The following is an 11,174-nucleotide window of genomic DNA, read 5'->3' as shown; positions in this document are numbered from 1 at the left end:
GGACCGTCGGCGATTCCGGGGCTCCCACCCCTGCACCCATGGGTGCCCCGCGGCGGCACCCAGCCCTGTACATAGCGGCCCCGCGGGCGCTCCAGCCCATTTTTAAGTTATTCCTGCCCCGGTCTGTACCTGAGCCCCCAATAAACATAGGAAACCTGTGACGTGGCACCCGTGGCACCCACGGCACCCGCCTCGTGTCCCCCCGCTCCGGGGCCCAGGCGTCCGGGAGAGCTAAGGGGACGCCGAGGACATCCCGGGTGCCCCATGGATATGGGGTGAGGGTGGTGACGCAGCCAGGGCACCCCTGGGTGACACCCCCACCTTGGGGCGCCGTCCCCAGCGCACGTGTCCCCAAGAGGCTCGGAGGCCGGTGGCGTTTATTGAGGTGACACCGCGGGGCCGGGCGGGCCCTATTTCTGCGCCGGGATCATGTCGTCGATGGGCTGGTTCTGCTCCAGCTTCTTCTCCATCTCCACCATGAGCTTGACGCCGTCCACCACCATCTGCACCTGCTCCACCTCGGAGAAGCCCAGGCGGTCGGCGTTGGAGATGTCGAAGACGGCGCCCACGGCCGCCGTGTCCACCCCGCCTGCGGGCACCGGCTGTCACCCGCGGGGGCCCAGGGCTGTCCCCAGCCCCTGCCCGACCCGCGGTGGCACCGGGGAGGAGGCTGCGTGTGGCCATGGGGGGCCCTGTGGTCACCCATGTCCCCTGTAGCCTCCTGTGCTCTTTGTGGCTCCTGTAGTGTCCTGCGCCCTCCAGGTCTTCTGTGGACCATGTGGCCACCATGTCCCCTGTTCTGTGTCCCTTATGTCCCCTACGTCCCCTGTAGCCTCCAGGGCTCTCTTGTATCCTCCATGGGCAATGTGGCCCCTGTGTCCCCCTTGTCCCCTGTAGCCTCCTGTGCTCTTTGTGGCCCCGTAGTGTCCTGCGCCCTCCAGGTCTTCTGTGGCCCATGTGACCTCCATGTCCTCTGTGCTGTGTCCCTTATGTCCCCTATGTCCCCTGTAGCCTCCAGGGCTCTCTTGTATCCTCCATGGACTATGTGGCCCCTGTGTCCCCCTTGTCCCCTGTAGCCTCCTGTGCTCTCTGGGTTCTCCATGTCCCCTCCAGCCTCTTGTGCTTTCCAGGCCTGCTGTGGACCTTGTGGCCTCCATGTCCCCTGTGTCCTCCATGGCCCATTGGTCCTCAGTGGTCCCTGCCAGCCCTGCCCGTGTCACCTACATCCTCCTTGGTGTCCCCAGTGTCACCTACATCCTCCTTGGTGCCCCCAGCTCCCTCCTGGGCTCCCCCCCGCCCTCCCGGTCCCCATGTCCCCGTGTCCCCCCCATGTCCCCCCGTGTCCCCACGCACCGGTGCCGCGTTTCTGCAGGCGCAGGCGGCCCAGCACCTCCTCGAACTTGGGGTGCTGGCTCAGCTTGGGCAGGCGCACGTGGACGCCGCCGCGCAGCCCCGTGCCCAGGTTCGAGGGGCACGTCAGGATGTAGCCCAGGTGCTCGGTCCACATGAAGGGGTGCCCGGCCTTGCTGAAGATCTCCTCGATCTGCGGGGGACGCGCGCGGGCGCCCATGGGCGACCGAACGGGGCACCCGGCACCGGAACGGCCCACGGGCCGCTCAGGAGCCCCATGATCCACCCAGGACCCTCCCCAGGATCCCTCATGATCCCACCAGGAAGCAGCCCATGATGCTGCCAGGATCCCCCTGTGATTCCTCTAGGAATCCGCCTGTGATCCCTCCAGGAAGCAGCCCATGATCCTGCCAGGATCCCTCCAGTGATGCCTCCGGGATCCCTCCAGGAATCTCCCTGTGATCCCCTCTGGAATCCCACTGTGATCCCACCAGGAAGCAGCCCATGATCCCTCCAGGAATCTCCCCATGATCCCTCCAGGAATCCCACTGTGATCCCTCCAGGAAATCCCCTGTGGTCCCACCAGGAAGCAGCCCACAATCCTGCCAGGATCCCGCTGTGATCCCTCCAGGAATCTCCCCATGATCCCTCCAGGAATCCCTCCAGGATCCCCCCTGGATGTAGCACCCCTTGGCCGACCCCCCCCTCTTCCCTCCATGGGACCCCCTGGACCTCAGCCCATGCTGAGACCTGCCCCCCCCCCCCACCAAGACCTGGCACACCAAGGTCCCCAGTGTCCCCATTGTCACACATCCCCCTCCAGCCACCAGGACCACCGTGTCCCAGAGTCCTCCCATGTCCCCAGGACCCTCCCTGTGTCCTCCAAGTCACTCGCACCTCTCTGTGTCCCCCAAGACTCTCCTGTGTCCCCACACCTCCCACGTCCTGCACTGCCCCTCAGTCCCCATGGCCCTCAGTGATGTCCCCACCCTGCCCGTGTCCCCACCGTGCTGTCCCCACCTTCTTGAGGCCGACGCAGAAGCGCCGGAACACCTCCTTCATGTTGCCGCCCTTCTCCATGGAGATGACGCGGAGATGGTCCTCCTCGTTCACCCACACCAGGAAGGTCTTGTTGTCATTGTGCCTGCGGGGACACGCTCAGCGCCTGGGGACACCGGCGCCCGGCCACCCGCTCCGGGACCATTGCCCCCCGCCCCAGCAGGGGGACCCAAGTGTCCCACCAGGGTGGACATTGCCATTGGGGTGTCCCCATGGGCATGGACCACAACCCACATGGGATCCAGGTGTCCCCACTGGGGTGGACATCGGGGTCGAGGTGTCCCCATGGGCATGGACCACCACCCAGATGGGAGCCAGGTGTCCCACAAGTGTGGACTTCAGCATTGAGGTGTCCCCATGGGCATGGATCACTACCCACATGGGATCCAGGTGTCCCACCAGGGTGGACATTGCCATTGGGGTGTCCCCATGGGCATCGACCACCCACCACATGGGACTGAGGTGTCCCATGAGGGTGGACATTGGGCTCGAGGTGTCCCCATGGGCATGGACCAGCACCCACATGGGATCCAGGTGTCCCATTGGGGTGGACATTGCCATTGGGGTGTCCCCATGGGCATGGACCACCACCCACATGGGATCCAGGTGTCCCACAAGGGTAGATATCAGCATTGGGGTGTCCCCATGGGCATGGACCACCATCCACATGGGATCCAGGTGTCCCACCGGGGGTGGACATCGCCACTGGGGTGTCCCCATGGGCATGGACCATCACCATATGGGATTGAGGTGTCCCCATGGGCATGGACCAGCACCCACATGGCATCCAGGTGCCGCACCGGGGTGGACATTGCCATTGAGGTGTCAATGACACCCACCAGATGCCGCGGGCGTCGGGCCAGTCGCGGGCCATGCCCGAGGCGAGCAGGAGCGGGGACACGGGCTTGTCGAAGAGGAAGTGGTCGTCGATGAGCTGCTGCTGCTCCGCCTCCGTCATGGCCTTCAGCGGGTAGTAGCGGCCCTTGAACTCCCCTTCCAGGCTGTTCAGGGCTGCGCGAGAGGGGGCGGGGTCAGCGCCAGGCCACGCCCACGCGGACGGGCCACGCCCACGTCGCCGGGCCACGCCCACTCGCAAAGCCACGCCCGCATTTCCGAGCCCGAGTGCCCCCTCCCACTCATGCAGCACCCACGGCATTTCCAGGCCCCGCCCACCCAACAGGCCCCGCCCATATTCCGACCAGGCTACCCCCACTCTCCCAAAGCCCCGCCCATTCCCGCACCAGGCCCCGCCCCACACCCCGCCCACAACAGCCCAGCCATTCTAGACCTTCTTGGCCCCGCCCCCTGTCGGCCCAACCCCGCCCCCATCCCGGAGCCCCGCCCACAAAGCCCCGCAGGCCCCACCCACCTCCTCAGGCCACGCCCACTCCCCCGCACCCACCCCCCCCCCCCCCCGCGCAGGCTCCACCTACCCCCCAGACCCACACCCCCCGGCGGCGCCAAACCCCGCCCCTTCGCCAGGCCCCGCCCCCTCGCGGCGGCAGGCCCCGCCCCGCGGCGGCAGGCCCCGCCCCTCACCGGTGACCGAGAGCTTCTCGATGGCGCGGCGCTCGCCGCGGCTGCAGTGCGGCGGCAGCGAGTAGCCCTTGATGCTGCGGCCCGTGCGCACGCGGCTGCTCAGCACGTACTTGGGGTCCAGGTCGTCACCCCCCTGCAGGCGACCGTCAGCGGGGGCCCAGGCGTCCGGGCGCCTCCCCCGCCCCAGCCAGACCACGGGGACTCCCCCTCCACCCCGGCGTCCGGGTCACCTTGGTCCCCATTCCCAGCACCCGTGAGGATCCCGGTGACCTTCATCCCCATCCAACATCTGCACCCGCTTCCAACTGTGCACAAGGGACCCAGGGTCACCTATGTCCCCGCCAGCCCCTCGCGCGCCCATGAGGGACCCGGGTCTCCTTGATTTCCACCCATTCCAAGCACCCACGAGGACCCCAGGCACCCACGAGGGGCCCCGGCGTCCGGTCACCTTGAGGTTCTCGTGGTTGAGGTCGGTGCGGTGCTTGTCGGTGGGCTTGTAGCCGCCGTGGCGGTCCTGGATGACGGGGTCGAAGAGCTCCTTGAAGACCTCGTAGGACTCCTCGTCGCCGGCCACGCAGCCCACCGTCATGATGAACGGGTGCCCTGCGGACGCGCGGAGCGTCAGCGGGTGCTGGGGATGCGGCGGGTGGCCAAGGGGACACCCAGGATGGTTGGGAGACCCTTGGGAAGGGCCAAGGGGATGCCCAGGAAGGTTGAGGGGCCTCTAGGGTGGGTTGAGGGGACCTCAGGGCTGGCTGAGGAGCCGTTGGGGTCTATAGGGATGGCCAAGGGGACCCTGGGGCTGGTTGAGGGGCCGTTGGAGACCCCAGGAGTGGCCAAGGGGACCCAGGGCTGGCAGAGGGGCCATTGGAGACCCCGCAGGTGGCCAAGGGGACACCCAGGATGGTTGAGGGGCTGCCAGAGACCCCACTGGTGGCCAGGGGGACCCCAGGGCTGGCGGAGGGGCCATTGGAGGCCCCACGGGTGGCCAAGGGGACCCCCCAGGGCTGGTGGAGGGGACATTGGAGATCCTGTGGGTGGCCAAGGGGACCCAGAGCTGGTTGAGGGGCCATTGGAGACCCTGCAGGTGGCCAAGGGGACCCCGGGGCTGGTTGAGGGGCCATTGGAGACCTCAGGAGTGGATAAGGGGGATCCTGGGACTGGCTGAGGAGCCATTGGGGTCTACAGGGATGGCCAAGGGGATCCCAGGGCTGGCGGAGGGGCCACTGGGGACCCTGTGGGTGACCAAGGGGACCTCAGGACTGGTTGAGGGGCCATTGGAGACCCTGCGGGTGGTCAGGGGGACCCTGGGGCTGGTGGAAGGGCCATTGGAGACCCCATGGGTGGCCAAGGGGACCCCAGGGCTGGTGGAGAGATCATTGGAGACCCTGTGGGTGGCCAAGGGGACACCCAGGATGTTGGAGGGGCTGCCAAAGACCCCGCTGGTGGCCAAGGGGACCCCGGGGCTGGTTAAGGGGCCACCATAGACCCTGTGGGTGACCAAGGGGACCCCGGGGCTGGTTGAGGGGCCATCGGAGACCCCGAGAGTGGCCAAGGGGACCCGGGGCTGGCGGAGAGGCCACTGGAGACCCCGTGGGTGGCCAAGGGGACCCAGGGCTGGTTAAGGGCCCACTGGAGACCCCATCGGTGACCAAGGGGACCCCAGGGCTGGTTGAGGGGCCATTGGAGACCCCAGAAGTGGCCAAGGGGACACCAGGGTTGGTCGAGGGGCCATTGGAGACCCCACAGGTGGCCAGGGAGACCTTGGGGCTGGTGGAGGGGCCCCTGGAGACCCTGTGGGTGACCAAGGGGACACCCAGGATGGTTGAGGGGCTGCCAGAGACCCCGCTGGTGGCCAGGGGGACCCCAGGGCTGGCAGAGGGGCCATTGGAGACCCTGTGGTTGGCCAAGGGGACCCCGAGGATGGTGGAGGGACCATTGGAGATCCTGTGGGTGACCAAGGGGACCCCAGGGCTGGTTGAGGGGCCACCATAGACCCCATGGGTGGCCAAGGGGACCCTGGGGCTGGTTGAGGGGCCATTGGAAACCCCAGAAGTGGCCAAGGAGACCTCAGGGCTGGTGAAGGGACCACTGGAGACCCCATGAGTGGCCAAGGGGGACCCTGGGGCTGGTGAAGGGGCCACCATAGACCCCACAGGTGGCCAGGGGGACCCAGGACTGGTTGAGGGGCCATTGGAGACCCCATGGGTGACCCATGGGGCCCAGTGCTGGTTGAGGGGACATTGGAGACCCCAGGAGTGGCCAAGGGGACCCCAGGGCTGGTGGAGGGGCCATTGGAGACCTCAGGAGTGGACAAGGGGACCCCCAGGGCTGGCAGAGAGGCCACTGGGGACTCTGTGGGTGGCCAAGGAGATACCCAGGATGGTTGAGGAACTACTGGGGACCCTGCGGGTGGCCAAGGGGACCCGGGACTGGTTGAGGGGCCACCGTAGACCCCATGGGTGGCCAAGGGGACCCTGGGGCTGGTGGCCGGTCCCCACCGGGGTTGTCCACGCCGGTCTGGATGACGTCATCGAGCGTGAAGCCGCTGGGGGTCTCCTTGTCGCGCAGGCGCTGGTAGATGGCCGGCGTCAGCACCTTGGCCATGTGGTTGTTGTGCTTGGAGAGGTCGGGGAACTCCTCCTCGGCCGAGTACTTGAGCTTGTACTTGTTGTGGGTGTTGCTGAAGGGCATGGTGGCGGCGGGCCTGCGTGACACCGTCCCCGCGTCACCACGGCCACCGGGGATGGCACGGGAGATGGCATAGCAAGGGACATGGCCATCAAGGATGAGTGATGGGCACCGGGAATGGCATGGGATGTAGCTGTGGGACATACCGTGGGAGATGGGACAGAGCAAGGAGTGGCACAGGATGGGACATGACATGGGGCATGTCACCTGTCACGCCATGGGACACTTCATGGCACTGCATGGGGCACGGTGTGCCATGGGGCACAACCAGCAGGGACAGGTGCCATGGGGCACAGCAAGGCATGGCATGTGGCATGGACATGGGACACGGGGGACATGGGGGACACAGGGGACAAAGGGGCCATGGGGGGACACAGGGGACCAGCACCGGGGAGGGAAGGGACACAGGGACACAGAGGGGACAGGAGGGACAGACACAGGGGTCAGAGGGGACACAAGGTGGGGGGAGGAGAGCACTATAGGCGTGTCCCCGAGTGGGCGTGTCCCGGGCGGGGGCGTGGCCTGTCCTCAAGGGGGCGTGGCCTGGGACAGGTGCCGGTCCGGGCTATATTTGGCCGGGCCGAGCCCGGGGCTATTTATAGACCCGGGACCGAACCGGGAGGGGGGAGGGAGCAGGGGAAGGTCGCGGGGGGAGGGGGGGCAGATAATGGGGACACCGGTACCGGTTCCGTCCGATCCGGTACCGGCGCCTCCGGCCCGGTGTGCACGGCTTGGGCCGTCCCGGAGGGGTCGGAGCCGCCTCGGATCGGTACCCCAGGGGTTGGGTTCGGTGCCGGTACCGGAGGAGTCGGGTGCGGTTCGCCGGTACCGGCGGGATCTGGGCACGTTCGGTTGGGTTCGCGCGAGCAGTGGTGGATGCCGGTGCCCGGGGGGGGGTTACCTGAGTGGCTCGGTTCGGTTCGGGTAGAGTCAGAGGGGTCGGACCGGCGGCGGCGGCGGTGGCGGCGGCGGGACCGGGCACCGGGCAGCGGCTTTTATAGCCCCGGCGCCGCGCCGCCCCCCGGCCCGGCCCGCCCCCGGCGGCACCGGGGGGTCCGGGGGTCCCGGGGGGAGCGGCGAGGCCGGGGGGGGCCGGGGAGGGTCCCGGGACAGCGGGGGACGGGGGGAGGTGGGACGGGGTGGGGGTCGGTACCGCCCGCCACCGCGTTACATTGATCCGGACCGGCTGCTCCAAATCGGGACCGGATGAGAAGAACCGGGACAAAAGCGGGACCCGGGTCGGGGGAGAAACCGGGACAAGAGGAGCAGAACTGCGACCGGGGACGGCGGGGCTACAAAACCGGGCCCGGGGCGTGAAACGGGGCGGAATTGGACCGGGGAGGCGGCAGAACCGACCCGGGGGTGCAGGAGGGAGCCGGGGGGTCGGAACCCCCCGCGGCGCCCCCCGGATCCGCCCCCCGCCCCGGGGCTCGGGTGTCGGGCGGGCGCCCTGCCCGGCAGCTGCCGGGCCCTGAAATACGGCGGCGGGGGGGGCAGCGCCTGGCACGGGGTCCTGTGCGCTGTATGGGCGCCCTATAGGGTGTATGGGCACCCTATAGGGTGTATGGGCTCCCTGTAGAGTGTATGGGTGCCCTATGTATTGCATGGGCACCCTATAGACTGTATGGGCGCCCTATAGACTGTATGGCTGCCCTATAGAGTGTATGGGTGCTCTATAGACTGTATGCGCTCCCTATAGAGTGTATGGGCGCCCTATAGGGTGTATGGGCACCCTATAGGGTGTATGGGCGCCCTATAGGGTGTATGGGTGCCCTATAGGGTGTATGGGTGCCCTATAGACTGTACAGGCACTCTATGCACTGCATGGGTGCCCTTTAGACTGTATGGGCGCCCTATAGACTGTATGGGCTCCCTGTAGAGTGTATGGGTGCCCTATGCATTGCATGGGCACCCTATAGACTGTATGGGCGCCCTATAGACTGTATGGCTGCCCTATAGAGTGTATGGGTGCTCTATAGACTGTATGGCCTCCCTATAGAGTGTATGGGCACCCTATAGACTGTATGGGCACCTTATGCATTGTATGGGTGCCCTATACGCTGTACAGGTGCTCTGCACCTTGCATGGGCGCCCTATAGAGTGTATGGGTGCCCTATAGACTGTATGGCTGCCCTATAGAGTGTATGGGTGCTCTATAGACTGTATGGGCTCCCTATAGAGTGTATGGGCACCCTATAGACTGTATGGGCACCTTATGCATTGTATGGGTGCCCTATACGCTGTACAGGTGCTCTGCACCTTGCATGGGCGCCCTATAGAGTGTATGGGTGCCCTATAGACTGTATGGCTTCCCTATAGAGTGTATGGGTGCCCTATAGACTGTATGGGCTCCCTGTAGAGTGTATGGGTGCCCTATGCATTGCATGGGCACCCTATAGAATGTATGGGCGCCCTATAGACTGTATGGCTGCCCTATAGAGTGTATGGGTGCTCTATAGAGTGTATGGGCTCCCTATAGAGTGTATGGGCACCCTATAGACTGTATGGGCGCCCTGTAGAATATATGGGCGCCCTATAGGGTATGTGGGTGCCCTATAGACTGTATGGGTGCCCTACAGACTGTACGGGCCCTCTGTGCATTGCATGGGCGCTCTATAGACTGTACGGGTGCCCTATGCGTTGCCTGGGCCCCCCTATAGACTGTATGGGCCCCTATAAACTGTATGGGCGCTCTATGCATTGCATAGGCACTCTATAGTCTGTATGGGTGCCCTATAGACTGTATGGGTGCCCTCTAGACGATATGGGCATTGCATGGGCGCTCTATAGACTGTATGGGTGCCCTATAGACTGTATGGGCGCCCTATGCATTGTATGGGCGCCCTATATGCTGTAGGGGTGCCCTATGCACTGTACGGGTGCTCTGCACCTTGCATGGGTGCCCTACACATTGTGTGGGTGCCCCGTACCTTGCACGAGCGTCCTGGTGCCTGACACTGTCCTGGGCGCCTTGTGCCTTTCATGGGTGCCCTGTGTCTTGCACGGGTGCCCCACACCTTGCACAAGTGTCCTGTGCCTTGCACGGGCACCCTACACTTCGTATGGGTGCCTGGCACTTTCATGGGTGCCCTGTGTTTTGCTTGGGTGTCTTGCACCTTTCACGGGTGCCCCACACATTGCACGGGCACCCTATACATTGCATAGGTATCCTGCGCCTTGCACGGGTGCCCTGCACCTTTCTTGGGTGCCTGGTGACTTTCATGGGTGCCCTGAGCCTTGCACGGGTGCCCTGCACATTGCACGGGTGCCCTGCACTTTGCATGGGTGCCCTGCGCATTGCACAAGTGTCCTGCACATTGCACGGGTGCCCTGCACATTGCACAACTGTCCTGCACTTTGCATGGGTGCCCTGCACATTGCACGGGTGCCCTGTGCCTCCATGGGTGTCACACACCTCCCATGGGTGTCACACACCTCCCACGGGTGTCCCGTGCCTCCCACGGGTGTCACACACCTCCCACGGGTGCCCTGTGCCCCATTCTCAGCTTTGCCCTCGCTCCCACCCGCTGCACCGTGTCCCCAACCTGCACCCAGCTCTGGGGGTGTCCCCAGCACCCGGCGGGTGTCCCTGGCCGTCCCCGTCCCCAGAGCGGCACTGGGAGGTGGCACCAGCAGTGGGGACGGCGAGGGCACCGCGGGGAGAAGGACGGGGACATGGGGACACCCAGGCGAGGAGGGGCCGGCCACAAACCCCTCCCCCCCCAGCACCCATGGGTGCCCCTTGGGGACACGGTGGCACCAGCCGTCCCCGCGTGGGGCCCGAAATAGCCGCGGCGGGTGCCAGCGCCACCCCCCCGTGTCCCCGCTGCCCCACAGCGCGGGGGTCCCCGGCGCGGGTGCCAGGGGGGTCGGGGGCGCCCAGCGGGTGCCGCGGCCCCGGGGGGCGGATCCGCTGGATCAGGGCAATTCTAGCCGGGGGTCAGCGCCCCCCTCCCCGCCCCTCCCGGTATTTTTAGGACGGCTCCGGTTACGGTGGGATCCGGTGTCGGGGCCGGAGCCAGGGACCCCAGCGGGGGGGACCGGGAGGGCCGGGCGGTTCCGGGCACCCAGGAGTGGGTGCGGAGGGGACCAAGGCGGGGACTTGGGGGCCAGGAGCCCCCCCAGGGTGGGCACGGGGGTATTAAAGACCCCCGGGGGGTGCTGGGGACCCCCAGGGTGGCTAGAGGGGGTGAGGAGCCCCCCCTGGGCGCCCCCCGCCTTGGGGATGTCCCTTGTCCATGGGGCGCCCCATAACCCCATGGGATGACCCCATGGGGTGCCCCACACGCCCAGGGTGCCCCAGACCGACGGGCTGCCCACGGGACGCCCCGTGACCTTGCACATTTCCCTTGTCCTTGGGGTGTCCCCAGGGCCCATGGGTGCCCCACAACCCCAGGGTGCCCCATAACCCCATGGTGCCCCATAGAGGCAGGGTGCCCCAAGCCCTATGGGCGCCCCACCACCCCCTGGGGCTCCCCATAACCTCGGGGTGTCCCGCACCTATGGGGCACCCCATAACCACACGAGGTACCCTG

General features: G+C 66.4%; 1 protein-coding gene across 1 annotated transcript; it reads right to left on the bottom strand.

The window, feature by feature from the left end:
• Positions 1–401: 401 nt before the first annotated feature.
• Positions 402–6,646, bottom strand: LOC104572615 (creatine kinase M-type). The gene is made up of 7 exons (XM_088527709.1): positions 6,450–6,646; positions 4,397–4,551; positions 3,949–4,081; positions 3,249–3,420; positions 2,371–2,494; positions 1,354–1,543; positions 402–589 (listed from the first exon to the last, which is right to left on the bottom strand). Exons 1-7 carry the CDS (start codon positions 6,640–6,642, stop codon positions 411–413), a joined length of 1,146 nt encoding a protein of 381 aa, XP_088383835.1. The 5' UTR covers positions 6,643–6,646; the 3' UTR covers positions 402–410.
• Between the last annotated feature and the right edge of the window lie 4,528 nt (positions 6,647–11,174).

Source organism: Tinamus guttatus, unplaced genomic scaffold (genome assembly GCF_059628265.1).
Source record: "Tinamus guttatus ecotype Peru unplaced genomic scaffold, ASM5962826v1 Tinamus_guttatus_pri_ptg000289l, whole genome shotgun sequence".
NCBI lineage: Eukaryota > Metazoa > Chordata > Aves > Tinamiformes > Tinamidae > Tinamus > Tinamus guttatus.
This window is presented reverse-complemented; position numbering and strand designations above follow the sequence as displayed.